The 21,315-nt window shown below is 30.7% G+C and overlaps 1 protein-coding gene across 1 annotated transcript in view; it reads right to left on the bottom strand.

The window, feature by feature from the left end:
* The window catches only part of LOC139513016 (MAM and LDL-receptor class A domain-containing protein 1-like), a 54,766-nt gene extending 33,846 nt beyond the window's left edge, over positions 1-20,920 (bottom strand). Inside the window, exons 1-8 of the mRNA XM_071301077.1 lie at positions 20,732-20,920; positions 20,036-20,094; positions 18,770-18,919; positions 17,283-17,357; positions 11,531-11,605; positions 5,331-5,412; positions 1,914-2,037; positions 770-848 (exon numbers count right to left, since the gene is read on the bottom strand). Of these exons, the coding sequence (XP_071157178.1) occupies positions 770-848; positions 1,914-2,037; positions 5,331-5,412; positions 11,531-11,605; positions 17,283-17,357; positions 18,770-18,919; positions 20,036-20,094; positions 20,732-20,801 (714 nt within the window). The 5' untranslated portion in view covers positions 20,802-20,920. The remainder of the gene's footprint in view (positions 1-769; positions 849-1,913; positions 2,038-5,330; positions 5,413-11,530; positions 11,606-17,282; positions 17,358-18,769; positions 18,920-20,035; positions 20,095-20,731) is intronic.
* Positions 20,921-21,315: the final 395 nt, after the last annotated feature.

The raw sequence follows: 21,315 nt of genomic DNA, 5'->3' as shown, positions 1-21,315 counted from the left end.
CTCAAATCAAAAGACTCTAGGCCTCTACTTTATATTGTTAATGAGTTATATTACCATACAACTAATATTAGATATAAAATGGGGCAAAACTCGCATTAAATGTTACGTACCCTTTTAAGTAAAGTTTACATGTTACGACATGTCGCAACTTACAATTGTGTGAAAATATTTTGTCGATATCTTGTATGATTTCTGAAAATAAGAGATAACAAGCCAAAATCAAAAATTTGAACATGACCTTGACCTTTGACCTTGACCTCATTTTCATACTTTTTGAGCAAGGGCCTCAAATCAAAAGACCCTAGGCCTCTATCACTTATGGTTTTCCAGTTACAAATTTATTTCACTTATTTCAATACAAAAGGGGAAATTACTCTCATATGGGGTCTTCGTAAAGCTTCGGTCGAAATAAAACGTAACATCCTGAGGATAGAACGAGCAATTTGGAAAAATAAATTTGTCGCTTTCTTTTACGGTTACGGAGGAGATCTGATAACAAGAAAAACAGTGTTTGGGGAGATAACTCTTACAAAGAAAAGTGTTCGGTTAAACAGGGTGAGTTTCAAAAGCGTATAGACTGTATGATCTCATATACAAAAAAACTAAGCGACATCTTTTGAAACATTTTTACACCGCAAGAAAAAAATTAGGCGGAAGAAAAAAAAAATAATCAGAACAAAATCAATAGGTCTTTCCACACGAAAGGTGGAAAGACCTAATAATCGTATTGTTATAAAAAAAACAAAAAACAAAAATACCCAATACATACCTTTAAACAGATGCTTCTTTTCAAACCTATATTTTGGGGAATGAGGTACGAAATTTGTCCAACATACGAATTACAATAGCTACAAGCAGTAAGAAAACAAATGATTAAAAGTATGGCTGTAAATACAAAGCGTTAACGGGCATTTCATGACGAGCTTTTCTAGTGTACACTATTAATTATATATTCTTGAGTTATTACAAATGAATAATGGTTAACCGTGGTGAAAAAGAACAGTGTTCTTGCAATCAGGTTTGAAATGGGAACTTTTAATATGATGCCTCATGTAGGGCTATTTTCAAAGATGATGTACGAAAAAAAAAACCTATTCGTAGATACTTATGATCTAACTGTAAATCAAATGTTTACCTGTAGCAAAAAAGTTTTTGTATTGTATCCCAAATTAATTAGATATCATGCAATTTTACAAGTGAGAGGTTTAGCTAACTATAAAACGAGGTTTTATCCACCATTTTTTCTACATAACAGTTGTTGTTCATTCGTTTGATGTGTTTGAGCTTTTGATTTTGTCATTTGATTATGGAATTTCCGTTTTGACTTTTCCTCGGAGCTCACTTTTTTTGGTGATATTTCTTTTTGGTAGAATTTTCCTTTTTAGAATTTGGTTCATAGGTTCAATTTCAGACAATTATAATAATTTGACCACGTTTAACAGCGTTGATAATATAATCTAGAATACGAGGCTTTTCCGAGTTTCATGAATTCTTAGATCTTATATAAATTAGAAATAAATAATGATAAGTCTGAAAAAAGTTCAGATTTAACGCTTTAGCTTCCTGAAGAGACGAACACTTTCTGGTCCTCTTTACAAAATTCTGTGGCTTTTTTTATTCCATATTAAAGCTAGCCGTCGTCATATCACAGCTTTACTGTAAAAATATTTGATTGTGTGCTTAAATGAAATATTTGAACGCATGCACAACTAGTTCAACCAAACCACAGATTGTTCCCGTACCAGATCAGACTTTCTGTCTTCTGCATTGCTCTGAGTGAGATAAGAGGAGTCGGGCTTTTGTGGTTGATATTGTATGTTATACTGTGCGGTATTCTAGATGATTCTTGTTAACATTAGTGATATGATATTAATACTTTTGACACATTGAATGATGTTCCTATATATACTCACTTTTCATCATCATTAAAAAAAACGTAATGATCATGAGTATTGCTGTCATATGGAATGAACTGTACACATGTTTTTTCATTAAAATCTGCTATTGCATTAACAATTTTTGTTCTTTCTTCAGCAGCTGAAAATAAAAAAAAAATCTTCATGATTTAATGTTTTTGGTGGCTTTGCCAGAAGGAGAAAGAATAATGATACAACTGGGCTTTATCTATATATATCAGGCTAATATGTCAAAGATGTTTTCTGAACTGATTTAGTAAGCAGTATTTCACTTGTGAAAAAAGCCATAAAACGATATAGATCGGCAAATAAATGAAACTAATAAGGTATTAAAGAATAGTGAATTGGATAACCTAAATACATAACTATATTCTTTAATAAAGGTGTCATGGAGAACAACTGCGAGGCTTTGTTCTTGTGTCGAATGTTTGAATCATCATACATGATGAAAGTTACATTGATATATCTCAGAATAATGTCTTTAAATTAATATAAAATTTAAAGAAAACAATTTGAATAAAAGAAATTTAAAGAGTAAGGAAGAAATAAATAGCCAAACAAACAAAACTAATTAAATATAAAAAATAATTATAAATTAGATCAACTAAAAACTGAACTATATAAATTGATAAAGATGTCCTAGAGATAGAACTGTAAGGGTCTGTTCGATTGTCGAATGATAAAATCATTAGTTGTTTTTAAGACTATAAGTGATGATAGGAGGGTAGTCTATGTTGCAAACATGCGCAGTCAAAATCAATTATCAAAAACATCGGCACAAATTCAATTTGATTTGAAACCTTAAATTTACACATACATGCTTCATAGTGACAGAAGAGTTTACCGACGTTTAAAAACTTATTTGGGAAATACAAACAAAGCGTACCGGAAGGATTCGAATTAACTCAAACTTAAACGGTACTGATTTCATCTAAATGTTATTATCTCTTATGAATGCATTACAAGCCATGCTCTCGTCGAAAATGTCATACAAGGGGTATGACACACTCGATAATTTACAAATCATATCATATGAATATAAAATTGTAACATCTAAGAAACAATCATAAATTTACATAAACAGCTTCAACACGAATCTCGAACCATAAGGTCTAAATCTGGGTTAACAAGGCCTTGATATTGCGTGTTTTTCGTCGACTTATAGTTTTTATTGTCCCTAAATATCTTCTCCTTGCATTGTCATAATAAAAACTATTTGTAAGGTGTCCCGAGAATTTCAAATGTTAATCTTTGGCGGGTTGAAGACTTGTTATTGTTCCGAGATGAACATTTCAGGGACTGAATTTCTGCTCTCCCTTGACACCATTTGGGACGAATAATGGCTGACCCATGTTAAGAGACAGCCATATCTTTTGCACGTAAAAGACACCTTTGTAGAATTCAAAAAGGAACAGGCTGATGCCGCCACAAAGCAGCACTCGCACCCGCAAAGTGGAAAGAAATTTATATTAGTTGCAAAACTTGTTTCCAAATCCAGTATAAATAGATATGTTTAAACTTATCCCTTAACCCTTTTACGTTCCTACCGGTCAATTTGACCGTTAAGCAAAATTTGTGGCGGAGTAGTTTGCATGAAGTTTTGTATCGTTGACAATTTTTGACGTACATATGTGGTTGTGGGCTCAAATTGAAGATCAGTATACCACCAACTTGATTTTTGGTGTCTGAAACCAACAAAATACAATGCATTATGCCAATTTGCCCTATATTGACAAGATGTTTTTGGAGGAAAACTGTTTTATTTCTATTTTTAAATTGAATATTTTCACAAAATGTCACAAGACAAATTGTTGCTGTTCTTTGTTTTAAAATGACAATTTTGATAACTGTGCAGTGATCATTTACAAGAATACTATCAAAACTGTAAGTAAAACTCATACACATACAAATAATCTGATTCATAGAGTATCAACACTGAAACAAACTCAAATTACAAGGAATTTTCATGTTTTCTTTTGTCAGTTTTTATAGCAAAAGAGATGAGAACATCTAAAATGTGTTAAAAATTGTTAGCCAAGTCGGAATAGCAATAACAAATCTTTGTTTCTTTAGTGTCTGGTTATGAGGGTGGTGGATATCGTATCGCTAAGGTATAGAAATAGTGACATATAGACGAAAAAACGAACATTTCTGAATAACTTTCTTACAAATTTGCTTCAAAAAATAATAATTTTCAAAAAATAGCTTCTTAAGAAAACGAAGTTTGATTATGTTCTCCCAAAATTAATTTCTAGTCTTACAGAGAAGGTGACTTATATGCTTAAATTTCATAAGTTTCCCAATGGTTTCTGTGGCTCAGTGGAAAGATGCACAGACTTACACCCGGATGATCGCGTGTTCAAACCTCACTGCCGGAAGATGAAAAAATAAATTCCTATATTAAATGTAACTTAACTTAACTTTACTTTCAATTTCAATTAAGACAACTGAAATACATGATTTACATCAAAAAGAAAAAATCCCCCCCCTTTTTCTCCCCTCTCTCTGTTTTTGTTACATTCTTAGCCTGGGCACTCAAAAATACCAGATTTTCATTCAAAATTTACTCAAAATTCTTTCCTAAAGGCTTATTCTGTAAGCAGTTATGAATAGTACATCTTTAACATAAACTTGGGCCATTTATTTGACTATGACAAAAATTCTCAAAAAATCCACTATTTTTCGGTGTTTCGAGTCTTGATATTTCTACCAATCAGACAAGTTTTGCATCTTTCTGTATACAGTTTTCACCGATAACGTTTCCGAAAGTCTTCATGCATTAATTTAACACTAAAACTATATTCTATTTTTGTCACTAAATGTCTGTAAAACCGCTTTTCCGCTTGAATTGTACATTTTTGTCACTTTAATTCAGCATGTCACGTGACTTTTGAGGGATATCACGTGACCAACGTAAGAAATTATTTTCCTTAAATCAAGTTTTCCTGAAACCTTGGTCAATTATCTATCAGATGAGTCTAACTTGTCCTTTGAGTGAGCTTTTTATCGAAATGTGCAATTGATTGAAAACAGATATCCTTTATTCGGGAAGAAAAGGTAAAAAATCCTTGAATGTTAAAGGGTTAAATTCGATTCTAATGCAAACAATGTATAGATAATAAATTATCCAACTAATAATCATGTATACACCATGTATTTAAATTATGCAACCATTGATTTCCAGATTTAACGGTGGACACGTTATTTGAATGTTTGAAAACGAGACTTGTTGACTGAGTTTGGTAGGAGACCAAAAGCTATACAAATGTAATCTTTTTTATGATCTAATTCTTTCATTTGGTAACTATAATACATGTATTTATGTACAATGCATATGTTAAAATATAATAAAATGTACCGTTTAAGACTTGAATATTGTTTATTTGCAATTGTCGTAAATGTAAATCGACTTACTAAACGTTGAATTAATCTCATAAGGAACAATTCCACCCGGCCACAACTTCACATGTGGGGCAAAATTTCTCTTAGATGGATCCTAAAAAAGAAACAAATATATACCAGCATGAAAACTGTGAGAATTATGAGGACAGAAAGCTAATTTTTTACCGGTTCCCTTTAAGTCATGTGATAATTTCATTTACATTCATTACGAGATGTAGAAGTTATGGCGAGAAAAAACTTAATCCTGGTATCTTTGATGAGTTTATGCGTATCTTAATTAAATAACATAGGGTTATTTATGTATTTGTTATTTTTATCTTTTACTTTTTAGTCCATTTTTGTGATTATCTATTTGACGTGGCACAGTACATTTGTACTTATATATCCCGTCATTATGTGGTTGTGTTATGGTATATTTGTGTGTTATTTTATTTGTTTTCGCTAAAGTGTGTTGTTTATATGTCATTTTGTTTTTCTTTGTTAACATATTTGTTTTTTTTATATAGTAACTAAGATCATAACAAAATGTTGACTGTTATACCTATATTGTTTACATTTTTATCTATTACGTCGGTTCGTTTTTTTCACACATTGTTGTAATTGTATCTGAATGTGATCGTCTGACACATACGTGAGAGGTTTAGCTCGCTATAAAACCAGGTTTAATCGACCTTTTTGTTTTTCAAACAACAATGTCTGTACGAAGTCATGCATATGTCGTTTGTTATCAATTCGTTTGATGTGTTTGTGCTTCTAATTTTTCCATTTTATTAGGGCTTGTCGCTTAGCATTGTCTTCAGAGTTCGGTATTTTTATATTTTTTCTTTTACCTAACGAATAGTTCAACAGATCATTGTTTCGGTCACCGAAAAATCCTGCATCCATGGCGGACTTAGCTGACCCTTAACAATAATATATACCAGTTCCGCGAAATGGACGTCACACGAAATCTCGAATGATATGCAGAACCAAAATTTAAAAATATCGCACAGAAGTAAAGTCAAACTTAGGACATTCGCTAAAATGTCGATCAATAATACAGAAAATTAATGTTTAATTCGCTTCACTATCCTCTAAGTTTCAGATTTTCGGCACCCCTTTCGTCTGCTGTTCTTTTACAATGTTAAATTGGTACACAATACTTTAAAGTTAGGTTACAATGTTGCATTGTCAATTCTGATTACAACATTATTCTTACGCAAAATTATGCATTATCTAAACAAGGTCAAAAAGCAATTATTTCTTTATACTCTTGGGATGCTCATTCCGCTTTTTTTTTTTGAACTTAATGACAATGATTTATTTTTTATTTCATTTTTGTCATTGGTGGTTAGAGGATGCTGACAACAATTGCAATATGTTTGGCTTAATCACATGAGCAAACTATGAATAGTACGACAAGGTGTGCGGACCAAAAGGCAGTTATGAAAATCGTTTCGTCGCAATTGTCTATTTTAGGTCTGTTTCAACAGTCAAAGTTGACCTAAGATTCATTTAACTGTGTTTGATGTATACATCTGCACTAGTCAACAAAAGAAACGATAGAAGGCAATGCATTTTCCATATATAACGAAACTGGATACAAAACACCGAGGTAAATAATTGCCGAATCGGTCTAACTTTTACAGAGTGTTATTTTCTCATCAAACCCATTAATTAAAAGGCAAAAACCCTAAAACAAATTTGGTGAATTTTTGTTATTTCAAAAATCTTATTTTTACCCAAAATTCAAAAATCGATATCATAACCTGAAACTTTTAAACTTAAAAATGTCTGCTTAAAATTTTGAATGCCTTTGGAGATATTTGAATACTTGATTCTCATCTTCGAAATCAAGTGCTGATTCTTGTCATCATTTTCTTCAATAACTCGGTATTTTCTAACTTTCCAATTTGGTCAAATTCTTTTAATCATATGTATTTGCTTTGTAAAAATTTAACAGTTTTTCGATTTTTTTTATATTTTATGATAAATCTTTTTTTTTTATTGATAATTATTTTGTTTATTGCACTATTGGTTGTTAACAAATACCCTAAAAGGTACAACTATCCCAAATAGGTTTATCCCTGTGTGTGAATTATCAAATGAACCAAGGGATTCACAAGATAAACTTATTATAAGTTTCAAATGTGCGTAATAAAATATTACAATCTATATAGTTTACAAAATCTGCATAGTAACCAATCCGGAAAACATACGTTCTCTCTGTTTACGTTTTTCTACTTATTTTAAGTGTTTATCACGTGGTATAGATGTTTATTATGTATCTCGAACACGTGTATTTTATTCATTCTTGTATGTTGGAATATTCTTAACTCATTTGGTAAGTTTTAAATTTAATGAAATAACTGTTTGTTTTCTTTAACGATAACTTGAATGCGCTACAGAATGTTGCAAAACTTGATGCATTAGCCTATATATGCGTATCAAACATTGATGACATTCTGATAGTAAGTTAACATAGTCAAAACATGGATAAAGAATGAGATTTTGTTGATACTTTGTATAAAGTATTGCCAATCGTTTCGTGTAAACAGAGAAACAGTATACATAAAACATAAATGAAAAACATGATATTGCTCTACGAGTATAATGTCTTAACTTTCAAAAAAACTGAGACACACACATGTACCTACACACAAACTTGGTAACAAAACTTGCACACACACACTCCCTGTCACACAACTACTCAATCATGAGTACTTGCACACCTCACCTATTGAATTACATTGCGGTAACTTATAGATATTTAAATGTTTTTTTTTCAAAAATTTACTACATTTTCTTTCTAAGAGTTTAATATTTTCATACCATTCTAAGAATTCTAATTTAAAAACCCTGTATACATCTATGTACTTTTTTTTTTTTTAACTCTGATGCATAATTACTTTTGTAAACAGCAAATAAAACAATTGTTAACAACACATTAATATCAAATTATGAACTGTCATGAATTTTGTATCCAAGTATTAAATTTTGCATTGATAAAATATGTGTACCTATTTTTATTTTATCTAGTAGTAACCCAACTTAAATCCAAAATTCTTGTAAAAATTCACACTCTTTAAAACAAATGATTATAATTGACTACTTTATGACGTATATGACATTGATTATCCTTCATTATTTTCCATTGATAAAGCAGTTGCTTTCATGGCAATATAAAATTAATCAATTTCCACCCAAACATTTTTAGTTTGTTATCGATTAACTGGTGAAATGTAAAGTTTAATATATCTTGTATTTGATTTGAGGAATTTAGATTGAATATTTTGTTTTCCATTTTATGAAATCAATAGGTGTGTCACTTTCTATACCTCTGATATAATTATATATATATTTAGCTTTTAATGTTTTTACTGCAAATTGATTTGGCTTTGTTTTTTGCTTCTAAGTAAAGATTTCTGTCTACTTGAACTTTAGTTGAAATTGATTGATTTGATTTTAACATGATTTTCCATTCCTTTTTGATTGCAGATTTTAGTTTAGAAAGTTCTGCTATCCAGTTTGATTTTTCTTTCAATTTATTTAAGATTACTTTTTGGGAGATATTACCTTGTCTATCTATTATATCATTAATAAAACAAATGTCGCTTTCTATCCAGTTTGGAAAAACAAGACTTTTACCATTTAATTTAATTAATTGATTACCCCAAATAAATTGCTGTTTTATACTTTTGAAATTTAACCCCTTGCTTATCATTGAACTATTATGTACTTTATACCAACTTTTTAATATTTCTAGATAAAATTCTGGCATAATTTTTTTAAAATTTGGTATGTCATATATATTTTCCGGGTTCATTTTAAAAGAGCGAAGTTAGCTCTAAATTTGTTAAAGTAATATAAAGGTATAACCTTCCAATTTGAAAATTCTTCTGTTGTTAACCTTTTAACCCAAGATATATGGATTGATGTTACATAACTATCTATATCAATCATTTTTAAACCTCCTTCCTGATAATCATTACATAGAGTAGATCTCTTGCTTTTCTCATTTTTGTTTTGCCATAAATAGTTAAATATTAGTTTTTTAAATTGTGTTAGAAAGTCTCTCGATAAATTGGTTACTGATGCTAAAAAGGTTATGTTTGGTATGATTAATGTTTTTATTACTGTTATTCGTCCAATCATTGTAAGCTTTCTTTTCTTCCAATTTGAAATTGCTTTTTCTGACTTCCTCAAAATATTTTGTGTGTTTAATTTATGGCATTCAACTTTATTAGTTCCAAAATATACACCTAAACTTTTAATGGGGCTTTTATTCCAACTTATGTTTTCATATTTATCTTTAGAATGTTTTAATTTACCTAGCCATATTCCTTCAGTTTTTGATTTATTAAGTTTTAGACCAGAAAGAGTTCCAAATTCTTCAATTAAATTTAATGCCAGGCTTATTTCTTGTTTTGATTTAAGAAAGAGAGTAGTATCATCTGCAAGTTGTGAGATTTTAAGACTATGTGTTTTAGAATCAAAATTGATTTGAAATCCTTTAATACCTGTATCTTGTCTTATTCTACATGCCAGAATCTCTACAGCTATAACAAAATTTATCGAACTCAAGGGACACCCTTATCTGATACCACGAAAAATGCTATAGGTTTCAGAAATCCACCAATTATTTAGCATGACACCATTATATAAAGCTTTAACCAATTTAATAAACGACTGCGGGAGACCAAATTTTAAAAGACCTTCATACATAAATGACCATTATAACGAATCAAAAGCTTTTGAAAAATCTATAAATAATAAAGCACCATCTATATTAAAAGTTTCAGAGTAGTCAATGATATCTTGAATCTGTCGGATATTAAAACCAATGTACCTATTTTTTAAATATCCATTCTGATCACTGTTTATTATTTTCGATAAAACAGGTTGTAACAGTTGTGCTAAAGTATAGGCTATTAATTTGGTGTCTACATTTAGTAAAGTTATAGGTCTATAATTGTCTAGGGATAGTGGGTCTTTTTTGTACAATAAAGATACTATTCCTAATTTTTGTAATATGTTAATTCTTCTTTCTCGTAACACCTATTGAAAACTTCTACAGCTAGTTCTTTTATATTATCCCAGAATGTGCGATAGAATTCAAAACTTAGACCATCTATACCTGGTGATTTGTTTAGCTTCATATTAAAAATGGCTTCAGTGCATTCTTCTATTGAGATGCTGCCACCCAGAGAGCTTTTCTCGTCATCACTTAATTTATGATCTATTTTTTGTTTCTTCAACATATTGCTTAATATTATTAACATCTGGATTTGTACATTTATATAAATTTTCATAGTAACATTTTTCTAAATTTAAAATTTCTGATGGCTCTGTTATAATTTTGTCTTGCTTATCTTTCAATGCCGAAATATTGTTTTTTGTTTGTCTTGATTTTTCTAAACCTAAAAAGAATTTTGTGTTTTTTTCCCCTTCTTCTAACCATTTGACTCGGGATCTTACTTGTGCACCTTTAACTTCATTTTTATAAAGATTTTCTAGATTTTTTTCAATTTTTTTCCTATTTCATCTTTAGTTTCTTTTGAAGGATTAATGTTATTATTTAATCTTTGTAATTTCATTTCTAAATCTTTTATTTTCTTTTTCTTTTCAGATGACTTGTATTTACAATACATTACAGTTATGTCCCTTACTTCAGATTTGAAGATATCCCAAATATCTCTAGAATCTCTGGTAAGTGCCTTTTCTTTTTTTATTTTAGAATACGATTGTTTATATGGTTTTTATAATTATCATCTATTAAAATACTATTATTTATTTTAAAGAAACCTCTTCCTCTGCCAAGGGGATTTTGTCTAATCTAATGCATTTGATTTGTAAAAAAAAATAACAGTTTTTCGAATCTATGATATTTTATAATAAATCGTAGTTCCAACTTGTGGTTCGTTTCGTTTGTTGATCAATATATATACATTTACAAAATTAAATTGGAAAGAAAATGATTCTTTTTGACTCATTCTAAAACTCTTGAACATCTTTTTGAGGTAGCCTGATACGAAGCCGAAATTCTGTCCTTATCTTTCATATTGTATTTTCTAGTGACAGCCCAAATGTTTTGTCCGTCATCATAAACTAAATATTGTTCTTTTATAATCTTATCACGAGACATTACTTTTATATTTGTTATCAAGATTGCTGTGTTTAATTGATATTAAAATGTTGTCATAAACATAAACTCTCTATATGAAACTACTCACAGAAGGAGGGACTGGATGGTTATCTAAGTTGTCTGCAATGGCTCTCGTTGTATTCTTGATATTACGTCCAATGGGCTAAAACAGAAATAAAAAAATTATCATAAATATGGCAATGGTAATAAAGGAAAAACGTAGACATACAAAAATATTATTATGTGAGTACTATGCTATGGTATCACTTTCGTTATTGTTATTCTTTTATAGCACAACTATTTTGAAGGTGACTTCTGTGATAACGTGTAAACCAACTACAAATCTTTCATATCAAGTTTAATATAACATGTGATTCTGCCAAAGAGAATGTATATCCTCAGAAACCGCTTTTTTTATGTAACAAACAAGAATATTTTGTCTATGCAATGTTCAATGTAAATATTCTAATACATTGCGTCCGAAGTGGAGAATGCTAAAACCTAACAAATGGAAATCCTAAGACGTTTAAGTAAATATAAGAAAATGAAATTGAAAACGACCTAGAATTGGGACAATTTACTAATTTGACCACCAATTCAACTCTTAAAAGAGGGACGAAAGATACCAAAGGGACAGTCAAACTCATAAATCCAAAACAAACTGACAACGCCATGGCTAAAAATGAAAAAAAGACAAACAGAAAAACAATAGTACACACGACACAACATAGAAAACTAAAGAATAAACAACACGAACCCCACCAAAAAGTAGGGGTGATCTCAGGTGCTCCGGAAGGGTAAGTAGATCCTGCTCCACATGTGGCACCCGTCGTGTTGCTTTTGTGATTACAAATCCGGTAAATAGTCTAATTCGGTAGGTCATATTCATGAAAGGGAAGGGGATTGTAGTTACGACGTAAGGAACATATTCGATATCATTTGTGAAACGGTTATTCCATAACTGTCAACCAACTCATGATGGCGTCCGTAAAATTTACGAAGGGATGATTTCAACTTCACCATTTGGAACTCTTGGTTTAATAGCTTCCTTGTGAGCAGCAAACCTCTATCAGGAAAATCATGATAGGAAATGCAAGCACGGGAATATCGTATCAATTGGGAGATATATACCCCGTATGCAGGTGCTGCTGGAATGTTGCTACTTAGAAATGGAAAGTTCACAATTGGAAAGCTGAAATCATCTCTTTTGTCGTAAAGTTTTGTTTTCAACCGACCCTCATTGTCAATTTCTAGATGTAAGTCAAGATATGAAGCCGACTTAACTGTATCTGTAGTATCCTTTATCTCTAGTTCGATTGGATAGATGCGTTCCACATAGTCACCAAATTTTGAATTGTTTAGTGAAAGAACATCATCTATATAAGGTGTTAACTTTTCTCGGGTTCGTGCACGACCAAATGTTTAAATGTTAAAAAAAAACGTTTATGAGCATCATAACTCATAGCCTGTACAAAACATATATATTAAGTCATCATTATATATTTTAAAAAGGAGTAGGTCCAGTAAGACCCTTTTTGGCCCCAAAATATAGCAGTTTTACAAAATTGTTAAAACGTAAACTTTTAGTTTTTATTCTATTTTATCAGCAATCAAAGACGGGCTTCAAAGTTATTGTGAAACTGCCTATTCTAGAGGTGGCGTGAATCAGATGTGGATACTTAAAAATTCCAAAGATCTTTTAGAGTACATACAATCTAACTCTCTTTCATCTTGTAACAGTATTAAAACATTTGACTTTTCTACTCTTTACACAAGTATCCCACATTCCAAACTAAAAGACAAATTGAAAGAGTTACTTTGCTTCATAAAAAAGAATGGCCAACGTAGATACAAGTATCTTGTCTTAGGGAGGGATAAATCATACTTTGTAAAGAATCACTCTGATTCAAACAAAAAAAATATCTGAAACCGATATTTTCAAGATGCTTGATTTCTTGATTGACAACATATTTGTAACGTTCCGAGGACGTGTTTTTCAACAGACTGTTGGCATCCCAATGTGAACAAACTGTGCCCCTCTACTTGCCGACTTGTTTTTTTTATTATTATGAGGCTGACTCCATGCAGGAACTTCTTAGAAAGAAAGATAAGAAGTTAGCAATATCCTTTAACTCTACTTTCCGCTATATAGATGACGTTCTTTCACTAAACAATTCAAAATTTGGTGACTATGTGGAACGCATCTATCCCATCGAATTGGAGATAAAGGATACTACAGATACAGTTAAATCGGCTTCATATCTTGACTTACATCTAGAAATTCACAATGAGGGTCGGTTGAAAACAAAACTTTACGACAAAAGAGATGATTTCAGCTTTCCAATTGTGAACTTTCCATTTCTAAGTAGCAACATTCCAGCAGCACCTGCATACGGGGTATATATCTCCCAATTGATACGATATTCCCGTGCTTGCATTTCCTATTATGATTTTCTTGATAGAGGGTTACTGCTCACAAGGAAGCTATTAAACCAAGAGTTCCAAATGGTGAAGTTGAAATCATCCCTTCGTAAATTTTACGGACGCCATCACGAGTTGGTTGACCGTTATGGAATAACCGTTTCACAAATAATATCGGATATGTTCCTTACGTCGTAACTACTTCTTCCCTTTCATGAATGTGACCTACTGAATTAGACTATTTACCGGATTTGTATTCACATAAGCAACACGACGGGTGCCACATGTGGAGCAGGATCTGCTTACCATTCCGGAGCACCTGAGATCACCCCTAGTTTTTGGTGGGGTTCGTGTTGTTTATTCTTTAGTTTTCTATGTTGTGTCATGTGTACTATTGTTTTTCTGTTTGTCTTTTTCATTTTTAGCCATGTCGTTGTCAGTTTGTTTTAGATTTATGAGTTTGACTGTCCCTTTGGTATCTTTCGTCCCTCTTTTAGTTATTTATTGGACAGTAGAATGCTTCTGCTACATAAATATGGGCTGTTTTTGACAATACAATGCACATATATCGGGTATTAGCACCATTAAGTCATGTTAAATTACTGAAATCTTCACAATTATAGCATTTTAGTTAAATTTTAGACGGTTTTCGTGTAAAACGAACGTGGCCGCATTCGTGTTCATCCTTAATATTGAAATGTAAGTTGTATTTTATAATAATACATAACATATATAAAGGTTGAGGATGAACACGGATGCGGCCACTTTTATTTTTGACAAAACCCATCTGAAAAGTGTCATTTTTCGGCATATTTGGTAGATTTTTCATATTTGAGCTTGAATCGGATCGTTTTTAATGACTAAATCAGTTAAAATCTTTCACATTAACTAATTGATTCAAATAAAATAGACACTTAAGTGTTTAAAAAGTGGTCAAAATCTTTCGTCAGATGAACATGAAATTTGAGGCCAAAATCGGTCCTTACCGGACCTACTCCTTTGAAATACATTTTGTATATAAACAAGTTTAAGAACTTACTTATAACACCCCAAAATCACAAATAAATCCAACAACCTTATTTCAAAAAAGGTACACCAAAAACCAAGAAGGTGTTCAAAAACAATAATAAAAAAGAGGTTAAAACCATGATAAAAAGACAAAAGAAAAACAACAATCAACAGAATCCTACACACACAATTAAACATTGTACAACACAAACCCTCTGCGTAAATCATTTTAAGGTGCTAACTATTGATCAAAATTTCCAGCTTCCAGGTTATCTAATCAAAATATAAAATATGATCAAAATCAGTTGATTATGCTTGATGCAATAACGGATTGATGAATACTTCTTGTCTAATAGTGGCTAAGACATCAATGAATTCCATCACCAAATTAAATCATCGTACCCTGAACCGTGAACGAATGTAAAAATTAAGAATTGAAACTATTTTCTAAATATTATTTTAAATTTAAAATGAACATACCTTCACAATATATAGATACATCACCAAATTATATCATCGTACCCTGAACCATGAACGAATGTGAATATTAAAAATGGAAACTATTTTCTAAATGTTGTTTTAAATTTAAAATGAACAGACTTTCACAATATATAGAGACATCACCAAATTATATCATCGTACCCTGAACCATGAACGAATGTGAATATTAAAAATGGAAACTATTTTCTAAATGTTGTTTTAAATTTAAAATGAACATACTTTCACAATATATAGAGACATCACCATTTTCTACAATTGAAAATGCCAGTACCAAGTCAGGAATATTACAGTTCTTGTCCATTCGTTTTTTATGTGTTTTGTCATTTGATTTTCCCATGTCATTATAGACTTTCCGATTTGATTTTTCTCTGAGTTCAGTATTTTTGTGATTTTACTTTTTATATCATCGTACCCTGAAACGTGAACGAATGTGATAACTAAAAATTGAAACTATTTTCTCAAATATTGTTTTAAAACTAAAATAAACATACTTTTACAATATATAGAGACTTTCATGATACAGTAAAAGGTTGCGAGGACTTTTTTTTGCTATTTTTAGCGATAGATGATCATTACTCCGTGGAGGTTTTTCAAAATTTTCAAAATGATAATTTCAAACTATGTATATGAGCATCATAACTCAGACCCTCTACAATACATATATATCAAGTCATCATCATCAAACATTTTAAAACACTAACATATTTTAAATATGTAAACAAATCTTAGAACTTACTGATGATAACCCATTATCGCAACTTTATTTTAAAAGAGATACATCAAAAACTAAGAGGGCGTTCAAATACCCTAGTCGAATAAAACCCAGACAGAACCATGATGAAAAAGAAGAAAGACAAATAACAAGAGTCATACAATCCTACATACAAAATTGTATAACACGAAACCCCCGTGTAAAGCATTCAGGTGGTAACAATAGTTCAACATTTCCAGCTACCAGGTTATTCAATCAAATTGTAAAATATGATAACTAAAATTAGCTGATTATGCATGATGCAGTAAGAGATAAGTGAATACCTCCTGTCTATTTCTAACATCACCAGCATCATCCTATCCTGAACCGTGAACGAATGTGAAATTAAAAATGGAAACTATTTTCTCAAATATTGTTTTTAAACTAAAATGAACATACTTTTATGTTACAGTTAAAGGTTGCAAGGACTTTTTTGCTATTTGTGGGGATATATTGTCATTCGTGGAAGGAGGGTTTTCAACATTTTAAATTAATAATCATAAAGAATCTCTATAAAAGAGGGACGAAAGATACCAAAGGGACAGTCAAACTCATAAATCTAAAACAAACTGACAACGCCATGGCCAAAAATAAAAAAGACAAACAGAAAAACAATAGTACACACGACACAACATAGAAAACTAAAGAATAAACAACACGAACCCCAGAAAGTTTAAACTTACATAGTATTGATAGTTTTCTCATTTGAATTAATTTACACTTGATGATGTCGTGTCTTTTCACATGCTATAGTTGTTGATAAAGGCAGTGTGTCTAGCTGGCTCAATCGTCTCTATTGAACAGTTGCATAACTTTATCATATTACAGCTCCTTATTTTCATATGAATTTTGTTTAGTGTATTTAACAATGTGTAATAGTACATCTTTTATTATGCTCAATTGTTTTAACAATGAGATGAACAAATGATGAAAAAAGGGTGAGTGTTTGTATCATTTGGTAATCACACACTGTTACTGATTGCATTTCTTAAAAGAACATGAATCAAAATTTTCAGATAAGAAAATAAGGAAAAGGGGGATTGTGGAATACAATCAAATACAGTCTACGGTAATCACGGTCAACGCATAGTTTTTCAAATGACAAAATGAAGAATATTTTAAAACTGAATTCATATATTATCTATGAAGTAAATTGTACCTGGTGTATTTTTCCGTGGTCATCAATACTCATTTCATTCAATAAAAACGCCAAATGCGAATCAGGGTCAAGATCCTGTGAAAAAAATAAGTATAAATAAAAAAACAGTAGTATACCGATGTTCAAAACTCGTAAATCGATGAACAAAAAACAAAATCGTGGTAACAAATTATAACTGAGGGACATGCATTAGATATAAGATGAGAACAACCAAACAACATTAAAATGTAACACCATCAATGTTTTCAAGTGTGAATTGATCGTCAAGTATCGACTTTTGCCGGAAAGTTTATATCTCAAAAATTATGTGAGATCCCAGTCAGGCGAAAGCCCTTTTTCAATTATTTCTTTGTTTGATTGTTAAAAATAGCTTTTTATAATGACGCCCTGAATTTTTTGGCATTTTTTGTCGATTACAGTTTTATATTTAAAGTTTCAGCCAACAGTCATATGCTCGCATTTTGCTTTACATGTATGACAATTCTACACTTTTAGATTTAACGTGTATTTAGATCAGTTTAGTTTATCAGATTACTGTCCCAAGATAGTACTCAATTACTGTTTTATTCTCTCTTAAAAATGCATTTGTATAAATTTGTTTGAGTCTTCAATCATTGCACAGAAAACTGAACATTGGACAACAAGCCCTCTTGTTTGATGATACATTCCTTCAGTTTCTATTTTTTTGTTACTTTAATTTGTCTCTCTTAAATCGATTAATGTTTAGTTACTCGTGTTAAAATTCATTGATGAATTGTTCACAGATTATGGTTAACTTAATGGACTTGTATGCGACTGTCATACGAGTGAAAGGTTGAGGTTTAAACCACACATTTCTACATAAGGATATATCTGTACTAATTCAGGAATATTCTTAATTTTCGTTTGATGTGTTTGAACTTTTAATTTTGCAATTTGTTCAGCTACTGTGAATTTTCCGAATTTAATTTTAACAACTTATCGAATGTATACGTTTGAACTCTTTTTTTTTCATCAGGTTATCAAACATCGCTGTTTGATGTGATTATAAGGATAGACATTTTTATTCAATCATATTCGCTTTTTACTTTGATTCTATTCAAAGTTCTTCATTTCGCTTCGTACAGGCTTAAAACTAAATAGGTTAATTCCATAAGAATATCATGGACATCTTATATTCCAATATTAATTTCATTACCTAAATCATCGTTTTGTTATTAGATTTTATTGAATGAGGTTCTGTTTTTACAGATGAAAAAAACAACGTTAATATTGGCTTCTCATCAACAGACGATCCATTCTATTAACTCTACTGGAAATATGACAACTTTTTCTAAATAACATGTATATATTGAATATCGAAAATATGATGAATGTATGAAGAACTAATAATCTTTCAATTTCAAAACCATTGATAGAATTCAGCTCAACCTTCTCATTTAGATTAAAGGTTTTAAGGATAATCAATAGTTATTTTATTTCTCAGATTAATAGATTAAAAAACATACCGTTAGATTATCAAATTTGTACCCCTCTTCGAGACCTTTTTTTTTATCAAGTGTCCGTAAGTTTTCCGTAAGGTGTCTGTTGCTTCGAAAGGCATTATCATTGCTGATATAGCTTTCGTCCTTATCCTGTAATTGCCTGTGTTGATTTATCTGAAATAATCATATTATACAATGCAATGTTATATTTGTTATCAAGGCCACACTTATCAAAGTATAAGTACATGTAAAATTTGAAAAAAAGAGCTTTATACACAGAACAAATAGCAAAGTACTATACGATGAACGGGGTTTTCGTCTATTTTTCAAAAAATCTGTAAGACAATTTTAAGTAAACCTGAAATATATATATGCAATAATTGAAATTAAGACGCGTATGTGTAAAAATAGTTGTGTTACAGAGCAAAAACATACACTAATTATTAATTGACGTAAAACAAGATTCCACGGATTTCGATGGTGGAACATTAAATCATAATGCTAGCCTAAGGTCTTTTTCGTAATATTAAAATAATGAGATTTCTTATTATTTTTTCTGAGACAACTTCCCATGAATAACCTATGAACAACGATGTTCGATTAATTCAGGTCTTTTATATAATATCATAGCATACGTTTAGTTCAGTCACAGTAGCCTTTGAGCATTTAATAGTTTTAAAAGAATGCATCAAATTAAAGAGATAACGAAAATGGGATAAATCTATAATGGAAAGTATCATTTCCTGCATGTCTGACTTTAACTCGCTAATATATTTTATAAATAACCCCACTATTTCACGAGACAAACTAGCTTCTTAAGGAGAGTAATATTTGATAAATATAATGAAATATACCATAAACTGAAACATTCTCGTATCAGTCACCAATTTTACCTATGAAATACAAATGATGAAGCTAGTTCCTGGTCGGATCCAGGAATATTAAAAGGGCCATAAAGTGACGAAATACCACAGAGTGTAGCTATGCTTTACACATTTTTGAAAACTAATTGCTCAAAATGATATCTTTTTCGATCAATATACCCTCTTCTCCCCCCTTGAATCCCCAACTGAGCTAGATTGTCTATGGAGATATTGCGTGAAGCTATTGTCTATTGCAGCTAATCTTTAAACACATATATTGTGAAATCTACACTCTTATTCAATTTATAATCTAATTTGGCAAATGCATCAGTTAATTTTAAACATGATCAAGATAGTTTGGATGTTAATCGTTGCTATTGTTAGACCATATATTATTATCAAGTTTGAAAATGTTTTACAAACTTACCTCGCGTAATTGTCTTCCGTCAATGTTATCCAGTTCATTAATGGTTTCTGCTACTTCTTCTATATGAAAAAAAAAGAAAGAAATTGAATGCATTTCCTAAATGAAGGTTATTCAATTCATACATACTTCGTTTAAGTTTTTTTGTAAACACAAATAACTATCAAGCGAAAAAGTAAAACAATAATGATTAAAAAGAAAACATATAACAAACACACCTAAACAAAACCTTTCCGCTTCAGGTTAAAGTCTTTCTAATTTAAATGCCACATGGAAAATAATATTGCCAGAATGGCATCAGTATACTATGGACCCATTTTTGTTTTTCTACTATTTCAGAATCTAAATGGAATTCTTAGTAAAATCCGGGATTTGTATTTTAGGATGAGATAAAGAAGGGTCAATAAATGACAGAAGTGGGCATGCAACATACCTTTTAAGTGTAAATGATTTAAGTCAGAAAGAAAATAATCATAGGTAATATGTAAAACAATTACAAAAAAAAAAAAAAAAAACAACGGCCAGATTTACGATAAAACAAAAAACAGCTAAAAACTGTAGCAGGCAGCAATAAGTGAAAACCGCCTCAAACTACAGGCTCCTTATATTGAAGATTCTGTCTAAAATGTTTTGCAGTAGGTAAGAAAATGAAAATGAAATAGTAATCTATTTAATATACATAGCTTGGTGATCGCTTACCTTTCTTTAAATGAGCAGCTCCAGCCAAAACTACAAAATGAACCAGAAGAATAGCGTGACTGAAATACATTTTTAGTCAATTTAGTTGTGTCATCGACAAACAAAATAGCTATAACTTTAAACTGGACTTTAAACCTTTAAATACTTGAGTCCCAATGAATGTTGCTCAACATGCAACATTTTTCAATTGGTCCTTATGATTAAATTTTGAACGATTGAGTATTATTGGTTACGAACTATTTACAAAAAAATAGAATAAGGAGGATCTCTGATGAATGACTTTATATTGTTCGATTTGACATTTAAGTGATAATAGTCATGTATACTCTTCGCGATTTTTATAATGTTGAAACGAGGGGTATCCAAAGAATTGTACAGAGTTGGTTCAGATATTTCAATATTCTTTGTGGTATGTTTATATAATGCGATTGTAACTTTTTATCAAGTTGCATGTAACATGGAACATGACAAAAATGGGAGAATTAAAAAGAAACTTCGGTAAACGCACGACTGACGTAAATATACCAAACTGATATGCCTAGTTTCTTTGATGATTTTTCATATATACTGTATTGATGCCACTG

The sequence above is a fragment of the Mytilus edulis genome, chromosome 2 (assembly GCF_963676685.1).
Source record: "Mytilus edulis chromosome 2, xbMytEdul2.2, whole genome shotgun sequence".
NCBI lineage: Eukaryota > Metazoa > Mollusca > Bivalvia > Mytilida > Mytilidae > Mytilus > Mytilus edulis.
The sequence above is the reverse complement of the archived record's forward strand: the minus strand, read 5'-3'. Positions and strand labels throughout refer to the sequence as shown.